This window comes from Chiloscyllium plagiosum, unplaced genomic scaffold, assembly GCF_037043375.1.
Source record: "Chiloscyllium plagiosum isolate Xiang-an unplaced genomic scaffold, Cpla_swu_hap1 HiC_scaffold_7, whole genome shotgun sequence".
Classification (NCBI taxonomy): Eukaryota; Metazoa; Chordata; class Chondrichthyes; order Orectolobiformes; family Hemiscylliidae; genus Chiloscyllium; species Chiloscyllium plagiosum.
Genome location: NW_028270145.1, coordinates 10,828,775 through 10,855,123, shown reverse-complemented (window position 1 = coordinate 10,855,123; position 26,349 = coordinate 10,828,775). Strand labels below are relative to the sequence as shown.

Here is a 26,349-nt window from a genome sequence, read left to right as displayed (position 1 = left end):
TAGTGTCACCCTATGCCCAGAAACGGAAGCAGTGATGCTGAGAAAGAGAGGAGCCAGGTTGAAGGTGAGGACAGGGAAGAAATTGAAAGTGAAATTGATGAACTTTTCCAATTCCAGACAAGAGGGAAGCAGCACCAACAATGATATTGATATACCAGAGAAAGCATTGTGGCGAGGGGTATGTGTAGGACTGGAATAAGGAATGTTCCACATAGCTCACAAAGAGACAGGCATAACCGGGGCCCATGCCAGTAGCCATAACTACACCTTTGACCTGAAGAAAGTGAGTAGTTAAAGAAGTTGCTCAATGTGAAGATGAGCTTGGCCAGGCAGAGGAGGGTGTTGGTGGGTGGGGACAGTTTAGCCTCTCTTTCCAGGAAGAGAGTCTTGAGAGCATCATGTATTATGGTGCGTATTATGGTGAAGAGTAGGTGGCTGGATACCCTCGAACTGGAAAATTTGAAACCTATGTAAAACATCAGAAGAATTGCAGATGTAATGGGAAGGGACTGGACAAGGCGAGAATGTAGGCGTTAGTATGTCAGACAACAACATCACCACCTTTGTCTGCAGCTATGATTACAAAGTCAGGGTTGGATCTGAGAGCATAGATACAGTGAGTTCAGAGGGAGATATGTTTGAATGGGTGATGGGGGGGGAGAGGGGGGAGTGCACAGGAATTAAGATGACATCTTAAGGATATGCTGGCCACCAATATCCAGTACACTGTACTTGGCTTGCTCTTGTTGTTGACCATAATGTTCACATGTTTAATTTTTATAAAGTCAAATAGTTTGACTGGTGAAATCAGCCCCTTTATCAGTACTTAAGGAAGTACATGTGATTTTAAACGTGAGGTGGGTTTTTGTTTCCCTTTATTCATTCACGGGATGAGGGTGTTGCTGGGTAAGCAGCATTTATTGCCCTTCCCTATTTGCCCAGATGCCAGTTAAGAGTCACTCACATTGCTCTGGATGCACAGTCACATGTAGGCCCAGATGAGGTAAGGATGGCACTTCCCTTCCCTAAAGGACATTAGTGAACCAGGTGGGTTTTTCCAGCAGTTGACAATGGATTAATGGTCATCAATAGATTCTTGATTCCAGTTTTTTTTAAAAATTGAATTCAAATTCCACCAAATGCTTGGTTAGATTCAAGCCCAGCTCCCCAGAACATTAACTGAGTTTCTGGACTAATAGCCTAGTGGCATTATTGCTGGACTATCACCTCCGCATGTGGAGATGGAAAACAAAGTAAAATTGATATTATTGTGAGAATTCCATTTGACAGTGCAGTACCACTGAACGTTATTAGACAAATCAGCAATTTGAAATAGTCTTTATGAATTAATATTTAAATATAAAATTTCTTTCTTTTACAAGGTGTATAATGACTGAACAGTATAGAGACAATAACAAAATTAGAATTGAATAGAACATATCTATGGTGTTATTTTGTTGAACAGTTGTTTTAGCAAATGTTATTATACAAACATAAATTAGATTCATCCCAGAAGTACTTTATCCTAATATGTGCTGTACATGGAAAATTGTGATTTTTCTGCCATGGGGTGTATGGTTGATGGTTGGCAGGAAATTATTTCAAAAACTAAATGTGTAGCAGTTGGAGGTGGTTCATTGCAGTTTGTGCAATCTGTCTGGTTTTGAGGATCATATGCACTGCTTAGCAATAACCTGCTCATTGATGCTCAGTTTGGATTCCACAAGGCCCCCTCAGCTCCTGACCTCATTTCAGCCTTTGTTTGAATATGGGCAAACTTACTGAACCGAGAGGTGTGGTGAGTGTGACTATCCTGCTGTTGACATCAGGGCCACACTTGATAGAGTGTGGCATCAAGGAGTCCTTTCAAAACTGGAATCAGTGGAAATCAAGAGGAAAGTCATCTGCTGGCTGGAGTCATACCTGCCGCGTAGGAAGATGGTTGTGGCTGTTCAAGGTCAGTCATCTTAGCTCTAGGTCATCTCTGCAGGATTTCCTCACGATAGTGACCGAGGCCCAACCATCTTTAGCTGCTTCATCAATGATCTTCCTTGCCTCAAAGTGGGGATGTTCATCAATAGTTGCACATTGTTCAATACCATTCATGAAAAGTCAGATACTGAAGCAGTCCATTTCCAAGTGCAGTAAGACTTGGACAATATCCAGGCTTGGGCTGGAAAGTGGCAAGTAACATGTGCTGCACAAATGCCAGGCAACGGCCATCTCCCATAAAATCCAACCTAGCCATCACTCCTTGACATTCAATGGCATTATCATCACTGAATCCCCCACTATCAACATTCTGGAGTTGATCATTAACTAGAGACTGAACTGAACTAGCCATATAAATACAGAGGAACGTCGATTATCCAGCTAGATTGCAAGGTCTTGATGCTCAGCTAAACTGTTATCTAGCATTCAATTAATTGAATGAAATGCTCCCTGCCCATATCTTTCGGATAATCGAGGTTTGTCTGTACGGTGGTTACAAGAGCAGGTCAAAGGCTAGGAAAACTCACCTCTTAACTCCCTCAAATCCTGTCTGCTGTCTAAAAGGCACAAGTCAGGAGTATGATGGAATACTCCACACTTGCCTGAATAAGTCCAGCTCCAACAACACTCAGAAAGCTTGACAACATCCAGGACCAAGCAACTGCTTGATTAGCACCATATCTGCAAACATTCACTCTCTACCTCTGAAACTCAGTAGCAGCAATGTGTACTATCGACAAGATGCACTGCAGAAGTGCCTTAGATAATATCTTCCAAACTCACCACCACTACCATCTAGAAAGATCAAGGCTGCAGATAGTTGGGAGCATCATTCACCTTCAAGTTCTCCTTCAGCTACTCATTATCCTGACTTGAAAATATATCACTTTCATTTGGTGTCTCTGTGTTAAAATCCTGGAATTCCTTCCCCAATGGCATTGTGGGTATATCTACAGCACATGGACTGCAGCAGTTCAGGAAGGCTGCACACCACAACGTCCCACGAGAGAATTAAAAAAACAACTCCCTTAACTTTGACAATTAACAGTTCAAATATAGCAGAGATCATATTTGTAATTTTTATTCTCAACACCACCTTGGACTGGATATATCAATGTTGAATAAGTCCATCTACTGATTTGATTTCAAACAAAAATCCTATTACTTCTAAATGAAATCGTGAACATTGTTTGCTTGTGTAATTATTTTTGTGTGTTTCTAGATTGCTTGGTAAACTAGATTAAGATATAACTTGTTTTTTGACATTTATGTAGCTGTTATATTTGGATTCAGTTCGGCTACTGTATTCATTAGCTCTTGTTAAACTTAGTGAAAGTTACACAATGAACCAGGTGATTGGGTGACTTTAGTTTAAGGGAAACTAAATGTTTTATTGCAAAACTATTGTTAACAATCGCATAATGTGTTTTGCTAATTTGTAAAATAATTCTAGAAGGGACCTGTTACGTCATAGGTTTCATTTAAGTTGAAGGTATAGCTCTGTACAATGCAAGTTCATTTTATCTCACACCAGTGTTATGAAGTTAGTACAAATCCATAGTCCGAGCCAAACTTGTTTCTGGATTTCCAGTACAGCTTTCATTTGTGAAGTCAAAGTATCTTGTGCTATTGCTACAATTATGCTGTTATTACAGCCGAGAGAAGTGGCATTTCAGTAATGCATTTTATTCTGAATGAACGTTATCTACATCAATGTTAAATTGGTTTCAGGAAAAAGCCTACATGCTTCAACCTTATCTTGAGTCTTTATTTTTACAGTTTCGAAGTGGTTACTCAACGGCAAGATTATAAAGATCACCTCTTCCATGGTTGTGCAATTTGAAATATCGTTGCAACTAAAATACTGAACTTACTAACTGAAAGAATCATGGCAAGCAGAGGAGCTTCTAGACCAAATGGTCCTGGCCAGACAAAGATCTGTCAATTCAAGCTGGTTCTATTAGGAGATATGGCGGTGGGGAAATCAAGTTTAGTCCTGCGTTTTGTCAAAGGCCAGTTTGATGAATTCCAAGAGACAACAATTGGTGGTAAGTGTTTATTTTAAATTGTGCAGCATTTGGCATTTTTTAATTACAACTTTGTCTTTGCAAAGGATGTTACATTCTAACCAAATCTGAGGTAGGGTGAATCAGACAAGAAAGTCTTAAACTGCGCTTCTCCTTCTAAAGATCAAGAAGATAGACTCGCGTCTAAGAATATGAATAGATTGACAAGTGCAACATTTGTGGTCTAACACAGAAATACAACTTTAATGTTTTAGATCAAAGTGTTAATCTTTTTGGGAATTTTGATAAAGGTTTGTTAATGTTTATATCTAACTTAAAAGCATAAAAATGCATGAAAAAGTTGTCTTGCCCATGAAGCTTAGCCTATCTGGATATGATGCACCAATGTTTATCAACCCCTCTAATGCCATTCTTAAATTCCCATGGTCAATTTCAATAGTGTAGCATGAGCAAAGATTGCCACCGTTGAAGGCTGTGATCCATCAATCCGATTTTGCATTTCAGGGGTTGTTTACTTTCACAATGTATGCATTTTGACTTCACATAAATCAGATAATAGTGATTTAGGTTACTCCAAGAGTTTTCTTTTAATTTGCTGATATTTTAAAGCTGAGAGTCTGAGAAGGGTAAGGATTAGTTATTGGCGGTTGTTTAAGATGCTGGATTTGTGGTTACATTTTGCTGATTGCCAGTGGATGAGTAACTGACTTGATGAAAACACAGTATTTTTGTGAAGAACTCTGTCTGCTAAAGATGTTGAGGTTTAGTAATAAGATGTCCTCTCTCCACAAAGATATATTTGACAAATATTTTAACCAATCAAATAGTTATGTGCTTTTTGGTACAAAATTACAGAATTCCCTGGAAGGTAGGGGACGGGGTGGGGGGAGGAGATTATTCTATTTTCAGAGAAGGAAGTGATTAAAGAATTGATAAAGGCAGTGGTGTGGTGATTTGGAATGATGGAGGGAAACTGCTTGAATATTGCAACAGATTTTTTTTTTAATCCTTAGTCTGTTCTGATATAACACAATAGTTCTGTTCCTGTGTGATCCCGTGTTACAACAAAATCGCATAATAGCAGCACCATTTAAATGAATGGAACTGAAATCATGTTATAGACAATACAGGTGAGGAAAAGTTCACGTTCTGCAAATACAGAATTGAGGAATAAGTGACAGAGTAGGTTAGAAAATCCTTGAACTCTTAGGAGATTGTGTTGCCACTGGGATGAATCATCAAAGTCGTAGTACCAAAAACAGAAGTTGCTGGAAAAGGTCTGCAGGTCTGGTAGCATCTGTATGAAGAGAAATCAGAGTTAATGAATTGGGTCTGGTGACCCTTCCCCGAAACTTTAACTCTGATTTTCTCTTCACAGATGTTGCCAGACCTGTTGAGCTTTTCCAGCAGCCTCTGTTTTTGTTTCTAACTTACAGCATTTGCAGTTATCTTGGTTTTTAATCAGTATTTTAGTGTTACACTATAGCATTGCATTGTGCTGCAATATTTTTATTTCAGGATGATAGTTGATCATACAGAATTGATCCAGAACTCCTGCAAGTTGCACTGTTTTGTAGGATGTAGCTTTGCATCTGCAGCCTGACATGAAGAGGATCGAAAACATTTTTGAGAGGGGTAAACAAGCTCTGTCATTTGACTGCATAGAATTAATCAACTTTTCATTTTTATCTTGCAGCTGCTTTTCTTGCTCAGTCAGTCTGTCTGGATGACACAACAGTGAAATTTGAGATTTGGGATACTGCTGGTCAGGAACGTTACCACAGTTTAGCACCAATGTATTACAGGGGGGCTCAAGCTGCCATAGTGGTTTTTGATATCACAAAACAGGTAACAGTACAATTGAAATTTAATCCCTATTATTTGTTGGAAGGAATAAAGCTTTTTTGAAGTTTTAAAGCTGTCAGAGTTTCAGCAAAGGTGTTCAATACCTACAAATAAGGTAAGAGTTTCTATTTGTGTGTAAAGCTATCCCTATATAAGCTGAGTTTGGGCTTTGTCCTGTAACGCTAGTCATAAAGTCGTAGAGTCATTCAACATGGAAGCAGATCCTCTGGTCCAAACAGTCCATGCTGACCAAAATCTCAAACTAGACTAATCCCACCTGCCTGCTTCTGGCCCATATCCCACCGAACCTTCCTATTCATGTATCCATCCAAGTGTCTTTTAAACATTGTAATTGTACTTGTATCCATTACTTCCTGAGGAAATTCATTCCACATGCGAACTACCCTCTGTAAAAAAAAATTGCCCCATGTCGTCTTCAAATCTCTCCTCTCTCATCTTGAAATTCCCCATCCTAGGGAAAAGTCAACCGCCATTAACACCAAAATTGGTGGCATCTGCAAACTTACGAATCATGCCTTCTCTATTCTCATCCAAATCGTTTATATAAATGACAAATAAAAGAGGACCCAGAACCAATCCCTGTGGAACACTGCTGGTTGCAGGCCTCCAGTCCGAAAGGCAACCCTCCACTATTACTCTATCTCCTGCTGTTAAGCCAATATTGTATCCAATTGGCAATCCCATATGACCTAACTTTGCTAATTAGTCTACCATGTGGAATCTTGTCAGAGGCATTACTAAAATCCAAATAAACAACATCTACTGTTCTGCCATCATCAACTTTCTTTTTGGTAACTTCCTCAAAAAAACTCAGTCAAGTTTGTGAGACATGATTTTTCTCACGCAAAACCATGCTGATTATCCCTAATTAATGTTTGCCCTTCTAAATGTCCATAAATCAGAAAAGACCCTGAAAACTGGTAAGTACATTGGAATGGAATTATAGATTAAGAATTGGGTTCACCATTTCAAGATAGCTGTTTACCAGATTAATTTTGGATTATTAAATTCAGTTTAAGTATCTGTTGTTTCAGAAGCTTTAAATGGCCAAATCAAAATGATGCTAAGAACCAAAGTGTATTGTAAACATACTAAAGGTAGCTTTATAAAGGGGTTTTATGTTGCATTGAAAGTTTGAAGGTCTATTGGATTTGCTCTTAAAGGAGCCACTGTTGGTATCTCATATCTTGATCGTTCGATGGTAAGTGATGAATCTCAATAAACCAATGTGACGTATGTTGATGCATTGAGACGAGTTACACTTTGTAAAATTATGTAGGTCATAACCATACATATTGATTGAACATACTGGGCTTTGCATTTTTCTGTACAGGGACATTTTTTTATTTAAAAATTTCTTTTCCCACTCGCACCAAAGTTATGGTGGTAAATTATGGAACTCATTACTGCAGAATGCTGTGGAGGCTAAGTCATTGAGTGTCTTTAAGACTGAGATAGGTTCCTGTTTAATGAGGGCATCAAGGATTACAGGAAGAAGGCAGGAGAATGAAGTAGAGAAATATATCAACTATGATCGAATGGTGGAACAGGTTTGATCAACCAAATGGCCTAATTCTGCTATATCTTATGGTCTGAGGTTACTGACTTAGTCACAAATGACTCTCCAACAACCTCAGCTATTCAGGCTTGATCCAAATAGGCATTATTCATTTTATTAAATAAGTGAAATGCTAATATCCTAGTGGAGGATATCCCAACCAGACCAAGCCATCACCTAACTGCATAACTTAAATGTTAATTTTCTAACATGAATAACACTGAATGAAAGGGAAAGTCTGGCTAATATAGCTTTATTTTCCGTTTCCTCTTTCAAATGAAACGGATATCGGTTATATAGCAATCTAACTAAGATCTACTAATTCATCACAAATCAAGTTTGGGATTTCGTAGGCCATAATGGCTTTGTAACCCATTAGGTGACACCTTTAACATCAAGTTTTGATGAAAGCTGAATGGGAATTTTTCCAAACACAGGAAATTGATTTGTATCAGCTGAAGATCTGTTCTGTGTTGCAATCCTAACATTGTTGACCCTGCTAAACAATAGAAATCAGGTGGTCTTGCAACTTTTAGTAAAGCTAAGATTATGTCCAAAAACTGTTTTAAATTGTGAATGCTAAAATGCGGTAACTATTTGATTAAGAGTAGATTAAATCTGAGGAATTTCATCTTGCAGGTTAAAGGGGTAGCTGTTTAAAATAGTTTTGGTATATTTTGTTTTAGAGTAGAACTTTTATCAGTATGCATTAGTTGAAAATATATTGATTTGACGTGTTAACCAATGTGTTGTTTTGTATATTTGAGTAAAGTTTCAAAATAAGGGACAATTTATGATAATTATAGTAAAATGCCTGGTATCCAGTACACCTTACCCAGAATTCTCATGCAACTGGCAATGGACGGGAGTTAGGTTTCCTTGTTCTGGGAACTGAACATTTAGTGGTCTCTTTCCTATTGATCATCCACTGCTGATGGTATTTATGAGTAGCGCCCTGGCTGCAACTGTCACATTCATGTTATAGCAGACCCCCATTCCCCGTGTTTACCAGATATTGCTACATTGTACTAGATTTACTATACTGTGTTTGAGATTTTTAAAAATTAAATTGCATTTATACATTTGCTTTTCTGTTGTTTTTCCAGGAAACATTTGATCGAGCAAAAGCATGGGTAAAAGAATTGCAGAGACAGGCCAGTCCTAATATAGTGATAGCCTTGGCTGGCAACAAAGCTGACCTAGCAGATAAACGAATGGTGGAGTATGAGGTAATGATCAATAACTGTTTACATTTATAAAGCACTCATTACAGAGGAGGTCTCAGATCCTATATAGGATAGAAAAGGATACAGTACTATACATTTATTTTAACCCCACCCAAGTCGACATTCACTTTTTTCAACCTCACTAGTCTTGATTTTTTTTGCCTTTACAATTTGCTTCATGCTGTCATGTTGTTGACATACTAAAATAACCTGATGAGTTGACAAGCAACCTTTGTTTCCACCAAACTATCTTCTATTTGAAACATCCCACGTGTTTTGACATCTTTGGTATTTAATGTGTTAAATTTAAAAAAAAAAGCTGCTGTTGGCTTCTGTCCCTCCAAATTTGTATTGTCCCTTTCGTCAAAACAAAATTTAAGAATATTTGTTTTCAGTAAAACTGTAGATATATGTACATTGAGGTTCATGGATGAATGTCTTCAATTAGTAATGTATGGGCCTAAAGATATCAACATAAATTGCTAGTACTTTACTGTGTCAGAGATGTGAAAGGTTTTAGGTTAGTGGGTTATCCACACAAGCATTTGGGGAAGCCAAGAAATCTGGACAGGAACAATAGGTGTGTGGGATTTTTAGCAAGAGGGTGTGAACTTCACAGATATAGATAAAAGGTGGAAGACAGGAGGTTGGCAAGGAGAGCATTCAGTTTGTCAATTATGATCAACTATGTTTTATCATCACTATTTTGAATACATTTCCGCTAAAGCAGCTGAGGATTTGGAGAGTGTTAAGGATTTATCAGAGTGCTTAAGCCCCTGTTGTCTCCTTAAATACTATAATTTGTTGTTTTAGTTTTGCTTGAGTAAAATGGCATCAAAAACAAATACAGGCATACAGTATTTCTAAAAAGATGAAAGATTGCAAATGGTTGTTGTCCAAAGGAACCTGTTTCAGCAACTTGTAAACAAGTACTTGTAAAGCTAATGTGCAAGTGCAACAAGCAGTTTGAAAGGCAAATGGTATATTGGCCTTTTATTGCAAAAGTTTTGAATGCAGGAGTAAAGAATTGTTGCTGCAGTTGAATGAACTTTGAGACTGTTTACCTCTTGGACATATACTTCGTAGAGGTGTGCAGTGTTATGGTTCCTGACGTGGTGGACTTAGTGTGTATGGAGAGAATGAGGAGTCTAGACCTGGCTTCTCTGGCATTCAAAGAATGAAAAGGGACCTTGTTGAGACATACAAATCCTTACAGGGCTCAACAAGGTGGTTTCAGGAACAATGTTTCTCCTGACTGGAATGGGCTTGACAATCTTAGAGTAAAAGGTATGCTTTTTAGGGTTATAATGAGAAGGATTTTCTTCACTCGGTGGCGATTGTTTGTTCTCTTTCAGAACTCTGAGGAGGGATAGTCAACAAACACGTTCAAGACAGAAATGGATATATCTCTGGTTAGTAATGAAATCGAAGGATTTGGGGAGAGTTTTTTGGGTGAGGCCAGCATGGATTGCCCTAATTACCTTTTGAGAATTTGTCTGTGAACTGCTTTCTTAAAACATAACTGTCCTAGGGAAGTGGGATGTGAAGGAGGGAATCTACGAAATTGACCCAGTGACATTGAAGAAATGGCGATAAAGTTCCAATCTAGGATGATTTGTCGCTTGGATGAGGGTTTGCAAGTGGTGGTGTCCCAAATATCTAATCTCTTTGTAGGTGGTCATGGTCACTGGTTTGGAAGGTGTTGTGTAAGGAGCTTTGAGTTCTTGCAATGCATCTTAAAGATGATACACATTGCTGTCACTGTGTGTCAAATAGTGGATGTTGAAAGTGTTAGATGGTGGTACCAGTTGAGCAGGCTGCTTTGTTCTGGATGGTGTCAGACTGTTTGAATGGTTTTGGAAATGCAGTCATCCATTCAAGTGGAGATGATTCCAGAACATGTGACTTTTGGCTTGTGCCTTGTGGATGGTCCAGAAATTTTGAAATATTTGCCTCAATTTCCAAACCTCAAACCTGCTTCTGTAGCCACTGTTTATATGGCCTGCCCAGTTCAGTTTCTGACCAATGTTAATCATAAGAATATTTAAGAGAGTAGGGGATTCAGTGAATGTAATGACATTGAATGTGAAGAGTCAGTGTTTGGAATCTCTTTTATTGGGGATGGTATTGTCTGGCATTTAAGTGGCAAGTATCATTTGCGCAACTGGTCAATCCAAATCTGGATATTGTCCAGGTTTTTCTGCACTTGGTCTCTGACTACTTCATAGTTGAGGAAACATGAATGGTGAGAAGCATTGTACAATCAGCAACAAACAACCTCATCCCAGTGGATAGAATATCATTGATGAAGCAAAAGATATTTTGGGCCTAGGACATTATCTTGGGAACCCCTGCAGTGCTGTTCTGAGGCCGAGATGATTGACCATTGACAGCCCAGCCATCTTTCTTTGTGCTATCTATGTATCCAATCAGTGGAGAGTTTTTTCCCCCATTTCAATTGACTCTAGTTTTATTGAGGCTCCTTGATGCTGTATTCAATCAAATGCTGTCTCATGTCAAGGGCTGTAACCTTAACTTCACTACAACAAAATAACACCCAGGCAGAAGGTAAGCTTATCTATTAATGGCATTTCAGGTCAAAGGGCCAACTAGTCTTCTCTTGCTTCTGTTTCCTATTATTTGACATCCGGCAAATGTATTGACTCATTTTTGCAATTTAATAAATTCTATTATTGCTGAGTAGTTCAGTTCAAACTACATGTAAAAGAATCATGTAAAGCAAAATGTTTCCACATGACCAGAACCTGTCTTTTGGAGCTCTTCTCCCTTGAAGGATTCTGATCAGGAGATTGACTGCCCATGGGCTGCAATATTGCTGAAATCTTTCTTCATTACACTGATGGGAGACTTCTTTTAATTCATGTAATATAATTAACTTAATGGAGTTCTCTAGAAATCAGAAGGCAGTTCTCCCGGATAGTAGGTTCATTAAAGGTACACTATCAGGCTTTTGATGTTTTATAGAACATAGAAAAATACAGCGCAATACAGGCCCTTTGGCCCTCGATGTTGCGTCGATCCAAGCCCACCTAACCTACACTAGCCCACTATCCTCCATATGCTTTTCCAATGCCCGCTTAAATGCCCATAAAGAGGGAGAGTCCACCACTGCTACTGGCAGGGCATTCCATGAACTCACGACTCGCTGAGTAAAGAATCTACCCCTAACATCTGTCCTATACCTACCACCCCTTAATTTAAAGCTATGCCCCCTCGTAATAGCTGACTCCATACGTGGAAAAAGGTTCTCAAGGTCAACCCTATCTAAACCCCTAATCATCTTGTACACCTCTATCAAGTCACCCCTAAACCTTCTTTTCTCTAATGAAAACAGCCCCAAGTGCCTCAGCCTTTCCTCATACGATCTTCCTACCATACCAGGCAACATCCTGGTAAACCTCCTCTGCACCTGTTCCAGTGCCTCCACATCCTTCCTATAGTATGGCGACCAAAACTGCACACAATACTCCAGATGCGGCCGCACCAGAGTCTTATACAACTGCAACATGACCTCAGGACTCCGGAACTCAATTCCTCTACCAATAAAAGCCAGTACGCCATATGCCTTCTTCACCGCACTATTTACCTGGGTGGCAACTTTCAGAGATCTGTGTACGTGGACACCAAGATCCCTCTGCTCATCCACACTACCAAGTATCCGACCATTAGCCCAGTACCCCATCTTTTTGTTACTCTTACCAAAGTGAATCACCTCACACTTAGCTACATTGAACTCCATTTGCCACCTTTCTGCCCAGCTCTGCAACTTATCTATATCCCGCTGTAACCTGACACATCCTTCCTCACTGTCAACAACTCCACCGACTTTCGTATCATCCGCAAACTTGCTCACCCAACCTTCTAGCCCCTCCTCCAGGTCACTTATAAAAATGACAAATAGCAATGGTCCCAAAACAGATCCTTGCGGAACACCGCTAGTAACTGCACTCCAAGTTGAACCTTTACCATCAACTACTACCCTCTGTCGTCTTCCAGCCAGCCAATTCCTAATCCAAACCTCCGACTCACCCTCAATGCCATACCTCCGTATTTTTTGCAGTAGCCTACCATGGGGAACCTTATCAAACGCCTTACTAAAGTCCATATACACCACATCTACCGCTTTACCCTCATCTACCTCCTTAGTCACCTTCTCAAAGAATTCAATAAGGTTTGTGAGGCATGATCTGCCCTTCACAAAACCATGCTGACTATCCTTGATCACATTATTCCTATCCAGATGTTCATAAATCCTATCCTGATGTTCATAAATCCTATCCCTTACAATTCTCTCTAAGACTTTGCCCACAACAGAAGTGAGACTCACTGGCCTATAGTTACTAGGGTTATCCCTACTCCCCTTCTTGAACAACGGAACCACATTTGCTATCCTCCAGTCTTCTGGCACTATTCCTGTAGACAACGAGGACATAAAAATCAAGGCCAATGGCTCTGCAATCTCCTCCCTTGCTTCCCAGAGAATCCTAGGATAAATGCTATCAGGCCCAGGGGACTTATCTATTTTCACCCTTTCCAGAATTTCCAACACCTCTTCCCTACATATCTCAAAGCCGTCCATTCTAATTAATTGTGACTCAATATTCACATCGGCAACAATGTCCTGTTCCTGAGTGAATACTGACGAAAAGTATTCATTCAGTGTCTCCCCAATCTCCTCAGCCTCCACACGCAACTTCCCACTACTATCCTTGACTGGACCTATTCCTACCCTAATCATTCTTTTATTCCTGACATACCTATAGAAAGCCTTAGGGTTTTCCCTAATCCTACCAACTAAGGACTATTGGAATGACTCAGAACCTTAGTGTTTAAGGTCACACCCTCCAACCTTTCTCTTCCCCCCACCCCTCTTATGATGTTGAAAATGTGCAGTCTGGTAACAACACACAAGCAGCACATGGTTACTCAGATATGTAAGCATACGGAAATCTCTCATAATTACAATGGTACAGCATTTAACGAATTGTAATTTCCCTTTAATGCTGTTTTAATTCTTATGTTGAAATAATGTCCTTTAATCTGGCCAGAAATGAAACCAAACACTTCACACTAATGACAATGTATTGTACTACACATATATTGAGTGAAAGAGTTGGGTATTAACACTAATCACTGTTGTCTGAGCTTCCATCTGTGCAAAGATCTGTAATGCTCCCAACTCTTAGATTTTTAGAAAACAAAGCTTATATCAAAGATCCAGCTTTTACTTTACAGAAATATAATGTGTATTATAGAGGTTTGATACTCATGAGTAAATACACCCAGGAAAGAACTTTAAATATGAGACAGTGCAATTAGAGTTTAATTGCACAGTGCACAAAAAATGTGACCGACATATGAAGATGTTTATGACTTCTGTGCTTAGCCTAAAATTTGTTTTGAATTTATCTTCCAAGTCTTAACATCTTCTAATCCAGGAAGCCAGTTGGTAATGGATAGAAATGGACCTTATGTACATCAATTTTTTTCAGTCACTCAGTTCAGACATGTTATGGCCTGTCTCCTGGACAGGTGTTTCTTGAACCCAGATGTTCTGGCACAGAGGTAGGAAAATGTCCGTTGTGCCTGCAATACTGAATATTTGTCTAAAGTGTTATAGATTACAAGCATACTGTGCAGTAGTATTGCAACTTAGAGCCTGAAGGCCTGGGTTCATGTCCCACGTGTGTCAGATGTGTGAAATAGCATATCTGAACAGGTTGATTAGACTTGCACCCATCCATTTAGTTTAAAATTTCACTCCAAGAAATTTTTGAAACAAGTTGGTTCACCTGATGAGAACTTAAATAGACAATTCTTCATTTTTAGTTTGTTTTAAAAGGAAATAAAATAAAATATTATCACCTTAAGGTGTTTCACCATAGTAGTTAACTGCATGATGTCAAAAGTAGCATCTGGTCTGGTTTAAATATGGAACCATTTCAGCTGATTGATCAAGCTTTGCTTCATGTTTAAATATATCATCTTCTATGAAGCTGAGTGTGATTAACTAGGTTAGGAGTAACAATGTAAATAGAAATGTTGATCTTAAGTTATTCTATACTCCCGCACCTCAAAGTAAGCCAGTGTTGTTTGATAGGATTTCAGTGTTCACCAAACTCCTAGTGATCAGCTCGCCATATTTGCCCATGCAATACAAAATATATGTAAAGGAGGGAGTGAAGTTGTAGCAGTTTGTGTTAAACTGAGGATATCGGGCAGGTCTAAATTGAGTAATATTGCACTGTATTGTGACAGCAGAACTGTCAAACAATATTTTTAGCAGCAACTAATTGCTACATGGCATTCAGTTGTGGTGTAACAGCTAAAATATTTCAACATAATGTCCTTCCATGGAGACTCTTTACCGCATATCTTAATGGAGCGAATCTCCTAACAGTTTTTTAATGTAAAGGATTATTTTTGTGCAGGATTTTATACTTAGTTTGTGGTCATGACAAAAATGTCACATGGAATACGGAACGGTATCTGCAGTTGAATAGCTGCCACATTACATCTTTCATCTGGTTACATTCTTAGGGAGACCATAAGACATGGGAGCAGAAATTAGGCAATTCAGCCCATCGTGTCTGCTCTGCCATTCAATCATGGCTGATTCTCCTGCTTTCTCCCCATAACCCATGATCTTCTTGACAATCCAAGAACCTATCAATCTCTATCTTATATATACTCAATGACCTGGCCTCCATAGCCTTCTGTGGCAATGAATTCAATAGATTTACCACTCTGTGGCTGAAGAAGTTTGTTCTAATCTCTGCTCTAAAAGGTCTTCCCTTTTGATCTAAGGCTGTGTCCTCTGATCCTAGTATCTCCGACCAATGGAAACATCCTCACAACATCCACTCTGCCCAGTCTATTCAGTATTCTGTATGTTTCAATTAGATCCCCCCCTCATCTTTCTAAACTGCATTGAGTATAGACCCAGAGTTCTTAAACATTCCTCATATATTAAGCTTTTCGTTCCTGGGACTAATCTTGTGATCCTCCTCTGAATACGCTCCAGGGCCAGTACATCCTTCCTGAGATTTGGGGCCGAAAATTGCACATAATACTTTAAATGTGGTCGGACCACATGACTGATGGATTCACCATGTGGGAGTGATGAGTGTATGGGCAATATTGATCTCGACCGGTATGCTGCCCCCATTAGCCTGACCTAACTTCCAATTTATAAATTATACTCTAATCCTATTAATAACACATTTCTCCAATTCCATAATATCATTCCATAAGAAATCATTAATTTGTATTGTGAAGGTTCTTGAAAATTTTCTTTTACAATATCATGAAAGCATTGCAGGATATTTGTCATTGAACACCAACTATTTTCACAAAGCAGATTTCATTTAAAATGCTACACCTTTGAAATATTATTAAAGCCACAGACACATTTTGTTTAGTTTCCAGAGTTCTCTTTCTGTATCCGCTGCCTCTTTGGGCTGTTTCAGAAACTTTATTTGAACAGTATTTCCTTGCAGAAGTGCAACTTGTATGCTGATTTACCAACCCATCATAAAAATGTGGTTAAAAGTCTTAAGGATGTTCCAGGTAACTTTTCTAGTTTTGGAAAAGTTGACGAACATCCAATCACTCAGTCGTTCTTTAGAGCTCCTTGCAACTATGCATGCCTTAGTTTTAAGCCCCGTGTGTTCGGATTTTTTCCACCTACCTCATAAAAACTGGTTACCCTTTACCTCCTACCTCGAAATAAACTCCAAGTAACTAATTCCATATATTTCACTCCTCTTGTCATTTTATCCTCTGGTTTGCAGCTATCAAAACTTCATAATCATGAAGACTTTGACTTCTGGTTGTGTTTAGGGACTGTTTTGTAATCATAATCTCATTATTTAAAGTGTTTAAGCTATGGCCTCTGCATGCATGCACTTAGTCTGTCAGGGTATTTCTGCATGTTTGAATTTGTTTTTAGAATCCTAGGAAGTTTATGACACAGAGACCACTTGGCTCTTCCTGTTTGTGCAAACTGAAAATAATCCACCTACTTTCTGGCATTTGCTCCATGGCCCTGCAAGTTTACAGCACTTGAGGTGCATATCCTGACATCTGTTAAATGAATTGAAGGATTTGTCTCCACTACCCTTTTCAGGCAGTATATTCCAGACCACCTACCAACCACCCTCTTTGCTTCCCCTCCCCTCTGATCAATGTTGATCAATGTTTTCTAGTTACTCACCTCAATGGGCTGTACATATCCACTGTATCTAGGCCCCACACAATTCTGTATATCTCAATCACATCTCATTTTCCCTCCACTCTTGTCAGGAGAACAGCCCCGAACTATTCAGTTTTTCCTCATAACTGAAATTTTCGACCCTTGGCACTATATAGTCTCCTCTGTACCATCTCCAAGGCAATTACATTCTTTCTATTAAAGAGAGAACCATAATTGCATACAGAACTCAAGCTGTGGCTTTTTTACTTATTTATAAATTTTCACTGTAACCTCCTTGGTCTTATGCTGTAAGCCTCAGTTATTAAAGGATTCCATGTGTCACCTTAGCTTTCTTAATGACTGTCCTGCTACTTCAGGAATCTTTGCATCTACACACCTACATCCTTCACTTCCTCTAGATCAAGGCTTGTCCAACAGGCAGCCTATGGGCCACCACATGCTCCCTGCTATGGGGGCCAGGTGGCCTGCCAAGCCATTGTTCAAAATATGGGTATGTCTAACTAGAGGAATTTGAAGAAGCTACTCGTCCTTTCACAGTCTGTTATTACCTGTGTTTGCTGCTGATAGGCTCACTTCTAAGCAGCAAATGAGAGAGTAAATCTGTGGTTGGAGGAGCAGAAAACAGAGCTATGTGAATGGTTTCACTTGGCTTGCAGCTTGGGACCATGAGAGTGAGTCTGGGAATTGGCAGAATCTTGTGGAGATGCAGGCTTGTGGAGGAGGAACACGAGAGTTGGGTTGGCACCTGGGATGGGGGGGGGGAATGAAAGTCAGGCTGCTGCCTAGTCGCTGGAGTGATGGAAGTATGAGTCGTGCCACTAGAGCAAGGAGGCATGAAAGTTCAGGCTTTGAACCTGTGAGGAGCAGATGTGATGCTCTATCATGGAGTAGGGGAGTTGAGCCATTGCCTCACCAGGATGTGGGTCTGGTACAGGGAGGTCAGGAAAATGATGGTTCAACAACAGCACAGTTTGGCAGCTGGATTGTTACACTGAGAGTGAGGAAGCACATTTTGGTATTGTCACAGCCATCCCATTCATGTTCTTAATGGTATTAATCATCAAGCCTACTGGTCATGTGTGAGTGACTGGGTTGTGTGGGTGGCTGCATGAGACTGAAGTGGCAGCCACGCATCCTTCCCATTCTCCTCCTGCCCCCACATAATAGCCTGGGAGGGGAGGAAACATTAGGCTGAAAGGTAACCCACGTCTCAAATAAATGCAACTCTGACTTGTGACTTATGAGGGACAAACTGAGGGCATTGTTAGTTAAACCCAACTGTTTGACTCAGCTCGTACTCGCCCTTCTTAGTTGGTGACCAGGACTTGTACCTTAAAATCTGGAAAAGAAATGCTTTATTAGTTAGCTTTGCTGCTTGGCAGTGTTAATCGTTTTTAATAATTACTCATTAAAATGATCAGTTTATTGCTTTGAAACCTTTTTTCATGTTGCTATTGTCAAAAATCTTAAATTTCTGACAGTTGTTCACTAGCCCCCTAAGCGGGAAAAAAATGAAATGTTTTCTTCCCATGTAAAAAGGTTGGACAACTCTGTTCTATGACTTGGAGGTGTTGGTGTTGGACTGGGGTGGACAAAGTCAGAAGTCACCCGACACCACATTATAGTCCAACAGGTTTATTTGAAATCACCAGTTTTCATACTGCTGCTCCTTCGTCAGATAAAGTGCCATTTCACCTGATGAAGGAACAGCGCTCTGAAATCTTGTGATTCCAAATAAACCTGTTGGACTGTAACCTGGTATCATGTGACTTCTAACCCTGTACTACTCTTTATTACTCTCCCATCAGTTGAGTATTCACTTGCATTATTTCACCTCCCTCAACTCATACTTCTCCATGTTGACTTGGTTTGCTACCTGGCAAGTCCGTCAATATTTTCCAACCTTCTCCTTGTTTGTCCATTTTCTGCTGCCACGTCTAACTCGAACATAATTTCGTGAAAGACATCTTTACATGCATTTTTATTCACAATTTGTCCATCTGTAGGAGCTCAGATTAATCTCCAGTTAATTTTACCATCTGCATATAAATAAATACATTTAACTTATATTTAACACTGAATATGATATTTCCTTTTTTTTTTGCAGGAAGCACAAGCATATGCAGAAGATTGTGGTTTGCTGTTCATGGAAACATCAGCTAAGACAGCAATGAATGTCAATGACATATTTCTCGCAATAGGTACAGTGTTTTGGATGGCACTGTTCTAATTGTTTATTTAGATATGGGTTAAAAATGTGAAAAATCTAAATGCTTGTTAGTTAGCTTAAAACACAGAACTTGTCTTACTTTGTGGAGCAGGAGAATAGTGCAATTCCTTAAATCTCAATTTAATAGAAGTCCTTCATGGAAGCCTATATAAATGCATTGTTCCATTAAGGAGTTGAAACAGTTTTAATTAAAGTTTTCCTATCTTGATCATCAAACCACAACATAGTTGGAAACTGACTGCAGAAACTCTGCTGTAGATAGTTTACAAAAGTGGAAAGAGAGTGCAAAGCCCTGGTTTGAGAATCTCCCTTTTTCAGAGCAACTCATGTCCTCTCTGCTCAGAGCCCTGTGGCTCCAGGAGTGAGTGACTGAGTCACCTGAGGAAATGATATTTGTCATGCTTGGGATACATCTTCCTCACTTCAAGGGACTGACAATATGCAGAGCAATACCATAGTTTTAATCCAAGCAAAAATTAAACATGTTTATGAATGTACAGTTTGATTTCAGATTTCCAATGTATAGTGTTTTGCAAATCTATAAGCATTTATTTTTAAAGTTCCGGAAATTATATATGATCTTTCTAATAATCCAAAATTTGAGCCAAAGCTATTTGCATCAGCAATCCATTTGGGCCATCAGCATGTCTGCTATATAGAGCAATATAAAACTAAACCCACTGTTACATGCTATTTCCATAGCCTTTTTTTTTTGGTTTGAATGTTTCTTAATGTCTTTCTTTTTAAGCAATGATCAGCACTGCCTCAATCACTGCCCATTCCTGATGAAGGGCTTTTGCCCAAAACGTCGATTTTCCTGCTCGGATGTTGCCTGACCTGCTGTGCTTTTCCAGCACAACTCTAATCTAGACTGCCTCAATCACTGCTCTGTGACAAGATTCTATAGACTGTTCTACAGTTTCTCTTAAACCTGTCCCAAATTCATTCTGCTCCATCAGCCAGTGGAAATACTTTTGTTTACTCACTCACTTCAGTAAAACTCTTCATAATTGTCTTTAAAACTTAATGTACCAAAATACTTTAAGTACCTTTCTTCCTTCACAACAATAATGTTGCAAACCTGCAGATACTAGTGAATCTGCACTGTATGTTTTCTCTGGGTTTAATGTTCCTTGTGTGGTGGGGTGCTGAAAATTGCATATTGCCTTCTAGCAGCATTATCACCTCACTTTTGTGTTCTGTATTCCTATTTATGAAAGATAACATCCTACTAGCCTATTTTTAAACAGTTTATTTATCTGTACCTATTGTTTCAGGGAAGTGTATATTTCAGTATCTAGGTGGTATACTTTTCAATGTATTTTTGTTTGTGTACACCTTTTTTTTTCCTTCAATATTTTGTCTCAAACTATTGAGATAAGGTGTATCCATCTTCCAGTTGATGGGCAACCTAAGCGGAGATGCAGGAACTGTTCTACATTTTATTATTTAACTTGAAATTCATTAAACCAATTTAATGCTTTAAGATTACATGGCATTTGTATGTTGTGGATTTACAAAATCATTGGAAAATTTAACAGTCAAGATGACAGTGTAATTTAATACATAATCCTTTTCAACTCCAATTTAGATTTTAATTAATGCAAATATTGGCAATATCAACTTTCATTTCTGGCTTATTGGGTCTTCTATAAAGCCATTTTTGACTTTTTGAATTTAATTCTAATGTATAGCATTACAAACAAAAAATTGCTTTTCATAGTTTATTATGTGACCAGTCTCATGAGAGAGGTTTCTGGTGCCAACTGAAATTTTCTTCTTTAGTGCACAATGTTTCAGTACAAATTATTGGTTTTAAAAAGCAATGATGGCCCTGTCCATTAATTAAAGCTTAACTTTCAAAATTCAGTTTTTACTGTAGAGCTTCTATTGAAAGCTGAATAGAGGAACATGTATGCAAAATTCCAATGCTACATAAGGAAACCAGCTCATGTTTATGTAGTTAGGATAAAACGCTTGCTATTCAATATAAGTAGCAGTATATTATACCAAAATACAAAAGTGGTTAAAGCAACATCTCGACATAGAAATGAAGATCATTAACAGCAACTTGTCATTAAATATGACTGTTGCTTGATTTTTATATGGAACTGAGCTTCTGTGTAGCAGTGTAAGTTAAAAATGTAGACAGCATGAGATGTAGTACAAACAATGTCTCATAGTTTTTAAGAGTAAACTGTTTAGCTATGTTAGTTAAATTGTTTTGTTTTCTCCACAGCAAAGAAAATGCCAAAAAATGATCCTCAAAATCCAGCAACTGCTGCCAGAAATCGAGGGGTAAATCTTCAGGAAACAAACCAGCAAAGCCAAAGGGGTTGCTGTGGCAATTAACAGTATTTGGACCTCGAACAACATGAACAATAGAAAATATGGATATTGGAGATTTTCTTTCCTTTTTATATTAGCACGCTTTACTGTGCTAATTCCTTTTATTCTCTCCCATTTTGGACTACTGCATGAGTCATTCTTCTCATGGTTGACTACAGGTCTCTTCTGCTTTTACCTGGCACCTGTAGAAAGTAAATGATGTAAATAGCTTGTCAAATCACTATGTGTAAAGGTTAGTTACTCCTTTTCACCAGATTCAATGAAGGCTTTCTCTGCAAATCAAACTTTGTTGAGGATAAATATTCTCCCACACTTTCCTAATCTTATACTCAATCCACTATAATTTCTTCCTGTTATCTAATTTGATTACTATTTCATGTACAATAAGAGAGCCTAATTTGCAGGTATTCTGAAATGCAATATTCAAAATCTTTCTTTGAATGCATTTTCTCTTAACTTCATACACAAGTTTAGCTTGGTGTAGGGAAAGTATTTTTAAAATGTAATATAATACAGTTTTGAAAAGCTTTCAACAGTTGCTTATGCAAATCTTTAAGAACAAGAGTGTGCTGGTTCTGATTACTTGGGCACAATATTTAGAAGCTCAACATTGCTTTTCACTGTTGTAGTTTGAAACCCTAGTCAAGTCTTACCCATAATAACAGATAATTAAATCCTGTTAATAAATGAAGATTGCTTAGAACAAGGCTTGTCTATAATGCAAGTGGCAGTGCCCTTCTTCATTTATCTTCCATGTATCATGGCTAAGTCAAAGAGAGCTATTGGGATAAACTGTTACAGTTGCCTGTTTTTATTTTTGTGCTATTGATGTTTTTCTTTTCACATATAGACCCTAGCCATGTATATATTTCTTCCTGTACATCAATAGGGGGAGAAAATGCTGTACTGACGGTGTGTTTTGTATGTCTATTCTCAGTATAGTAAATTGAGTGAATATTAGATATTCTTGTACAGCGAAAGGGGAAAAAAAAAGTTGCATCCAAATCTGTATTAGTTGCAGGATGTCTCTTCTTTTAACAAATTCTTGTGACGGATTATTAGTGGGGTGTGAAGTTGTTCAAGTTAACAGTCTGAAATGATCCCTTTCTTTTGGTCAAATTTTAAGGTGTGTGTAAAGTTGTCCTACAAGTCTTGCTCTTCCTAAGCCCATATGAAAAAAGTAAACTCTTGGTGCTTTAGTTCAGAGTAAGTTCTTGGCATCAGATCTCCCTCATATATTGCTTCAATGTTGAAGTTTGCATCAGCTACCTGACAAAAGGAGACCAAAAACATTGTTCTTTTATTGACCGAATAGTTTGGCATGCAGAGCAGGGACCACCCTAGGAGGCTTTAACAGCAATGGAACATTGTACCATTTATGAACTTCTTAGTGCTTTATTGAGCCACACGGCTTAAAGCTAGACACTTTTGATTCATTTATCAAAAGAACAGCAAGACAAATATTCATGGTTGGAAGACATGCAAAACTTTGATACTACAGAAATGAATGTTGGGGTTTGATTTTGACCAGTTTTTCTAAAACAGCAAAGATTGTTAACAGGTGACACGATATTTTGGGGCCTTGATTTGTTAGGTGAAAAAGGTAAGCATTGATTTGTTATTTGACGCTGCTTAGTATCAACACCCACTTACAAGGATTTAGTGCAACTAAACAGACTACTAATGAAGCTGTATCATTGATTTTGGTATTTTTCTTGCAGATAATCTCTTCCATTGCTCTAACTTTATTATCACATTTTCTCGGTCCATCAGAATATATTGTACTAATTTTTTTTAAAGTATTGGGGTTGCCTCAGAGCTAGACCATATTTATTAACTTTTGTAGCTGTCTTGTTTGTTGGAAGCATGAGGTGAAGATTATTCAGTTGCTTAAGACTTCTGCATCAGTCAGTTTGGTCATGCTGATGTATACTTCAAATTCATGTACCTGTCTTTACTCCATATACCTTTTATTAAGGTAACAAAAGTAATTCCATTTCTTACTTGAAAACTTTAATCATCCCTGAATCCAAATGTGTTCCGGATAGAAAATTTCAGTTTTGTACTACCTTTTGTGTCAAAGAAGTGATTCTTGATTTTGCCCTTGGGATTGTGCCCTCTCATTCTTTCTTACCCCAGAGCAAATACTTCCTCTTCATCTTCCCTTAAATAGTATGAGCAATTCATCTTTCAATCTTCTATTCTGACTGAAAATTTTAATGCTTTTGATAATTTAGAAAAATCAAGGACTTGTTAATGCCTTAATAAATGGGTCACAAAATAGGACAGCCAAGTCTTGCCCTGCTTAGCAATTAGTTTGCAAAGTATCCCAAAAGGCTAGGCTGTTGAAGAAACCCTTTTAGACTAGGGTGCATTCGTGGACCACCAAATCAAGATAAGATAGAGATAGGCTTATCACAGTCAGTCATTAAATCGCCCCTCAATTTAATTTTTACATTTATATAAGGGGACTTAGTTGACATGCCTTTTCATCCCTGCCTTTGGAACTGCAGTACTCACTGCATACTCCATGCTCCACACCCACACCCCAAAGCATCCTGCCTTACAATTGATTTAATTTGTCTATTGCATAGAATGTGAGAGATGACCACAGGTTTAATGCATCTGAAATTGAGTTACGTGCCTTTCTGAATCAAATCAAAGCCTGCTGTGAAAACATACATCTGTTACTTTTCTATGAACATGTGTTTTACTTTAAAGGGTAGATTCTTACAAATTTGCAGCCCTGGAGTTTTTGTTTTGCTAATAGTGCACTTTGGGATTTCTGGCAAAGAATTCAACAGGTGCTTTTTCATCAATAATTGAAAATCCATCATGGGACATGCTGATTTCCAAGCTAAATTTCCATATTATGGTCTTGATGGATAAAGTTTTGTACCAGAGTGCAGATTTGTTCAAATCTAATTGTTTATGTGTATAGTTAATTTCATCAGTTAGTTACTAAATATACAATGCAAATGTTTGACCATGCTAGAGGGTGGTTCAAGAAGATACAATTATCTCAATGCAACCTAGAAAGCATGGCTCCTTCCACATTGAGTATCAGGACTGAAAGCTTTGCATAACACTTATCCCATAAAGAAGAATGTCAGAAAAGTAGATGCTGACTTAGAGGGAAGAAATGAATGGAAGTGAGATCTGAGTAACATTTGAGGATGTACTTGTCAAGTTTGAGAAGTGTTATTACATTAAGTTTAAATTGTGCTTAATGGAAAGCTCAACCTTTTGGAATTTAAGTGATTTTTTTTTTGTTTAATGTTACTTTCTTCTTGGCTTGCTGGCAGATATGTTTTTCCAACTGAGAGGATGATAGCCCTTCAGTTCTATTTCCTCCCACTCCACCCCAAATCACCCTCTGCTGTTCTCCAACTCCCCTTGCAGGTTGGCAAGAATGGATCTGATGAAAGCTAGTGTCTCACTTCTGTGATGTAGCATGTTGGTGTTTCAGTATACTGCGATACCAGACATAAAGTTTTTATTAATTTAGGATACATTTTCACACCCATTATAAAGCTTTTATTATGGTGCTGTTGATGCATTCTGCTTTTGTTCCTTAAAAATTCAGTATGTAACACTTCTAAACAGTGGTAACATTACTTTCAATTGTTTGCATTATTGATATTTCATCTTTCTTTACAATAGCAAAATCATTTTAAAAATGGATCTTTATTCTTATTTAAAAGATTATATGTAATGGTGACTAGTTTATGAAATGTTTGAGAATAGTGTATGGTCTAATTTTTATTCCCAGATTTGTGCAACAAAAAAAAGCACTGTGCGCATCAGATTATATTAAACCAGATACTATTCACTTTTTCAAAATCCTGAACAGTAACATTTGTTCATCATACAAAATGCAGTAATTTTAAAATTACCCAGAAACCTTGTAAATTGAGCAAAACCAAACAACAGCATAAATTCAGCTAATGAAAACAATGTTTCAGAAACTTAGCTTGCAGAACTGACTGTTATCTAGACTTGACCAAGCTAATTAAAAGTATGTTTCTTGGTCTGTGATGTGGTCTGAACTCAGTCGTGGCTGTAATTGGGCACATTTTTGAGCCTGAGCACTCCATTGCTTGGGAGTCTTGGGGTTCCTAACTGATGTTGAGAAGACTGCATTTTTGGACATTAGTACACTGCATGATTAAACAGTAAGATAGCAGAGCATTGCCTATTTTCAATAAGGTTAGTCCAGCATCAGGAAAAAAGACATGAAATTGGAAAGAAGGAAATATTTTCCCTTCTCCTGTTTTGAGAGGAGGAGAAATTAATTTGGAAAATTGGTTATTCTGTTTTTGTTCCTTCACAGATGGAGGACAGAAGTGTTAGAACTGTTGTTCTCTGTTCTGATGAAAGCTGATGCTGTAACTTGAGTACAGCTTGAAAATAAGCACTATATACAATACACTAATATTCTTTGGATCAGTAGAGTGGATATAACTTTGTAATGTTTTTAGTTGTCTTATTTTATTGCAATAAATGCAGATAAGCAAAACTGTGATTTGAGGCAACTGGTCACTAATTATACTAATGTCATATTTCACAGATTAATTTGAAAAAAATAAATTTACTGCTTAATATTCTTTCCTAATGGTGGATGCAAGGTAGGAAGGAAATGAACCAGTTTCTTAATTGGGATCCTTTTGTACTAAAACACATTGACACCACTGGGGAATGATGGACAGTGTTTGAGTCTTCCTGTCAGCCAGACCATCATCCCTGAATTATGCAAGCCTCAACAGCCAAAAGCCATCTTCCTGACAGTCTTCCTTATCTTCAAGATTGTTGCCTCCATTCCTCAAAAGCATCTTGCAGAAGATAGCTTTAAGCTCTTGCATCTC

General features: G+C 38.2%; 1 protein-coding gene across 4 annotated transcripts in view; it reads left to right on the top strand.

Annotated features, from left to right (window-relative positions):
- Positions 1–26,009, top strand: part of rab5b (RAB5B, member RAS oncogene family) — a 52,572-nt gene extending 26,563 nt beyond the window's left edge. For all 4 annotated transcript variants that reach the window (XM_043692971.2, XM_043692972.2, XM_087988702.1 and 1 more), the window contains 5 exons: positions 3,772–4,040; positions 5,716–5,867; positions 8,550–8,672; positions 19,013–19,106; positions 21,375–26,009. In XM_043692971.2, the coding sequence (XP_043548906.1) occupies positions 3,881–4,040; positions 5,716–5,867; positions 8,550–8,672; positions 19,013–19,106; positions 21,375–21,487 (642 nt within the window). In that variant the 5' untranslated portion in view covers positions 3,772–3,880 and the 3' untranslated portion in view covers positions 21,488–26,009. The remainder of the gene's footprint in view (positions 1–3,771; positions 4,041–5,715; positions 5,868–8,549; positions 8,673–19,012; positions 19,107–21,374) is intronic.
- Positions 26,010–26,349: the final 340 nt, after the last annotated feature.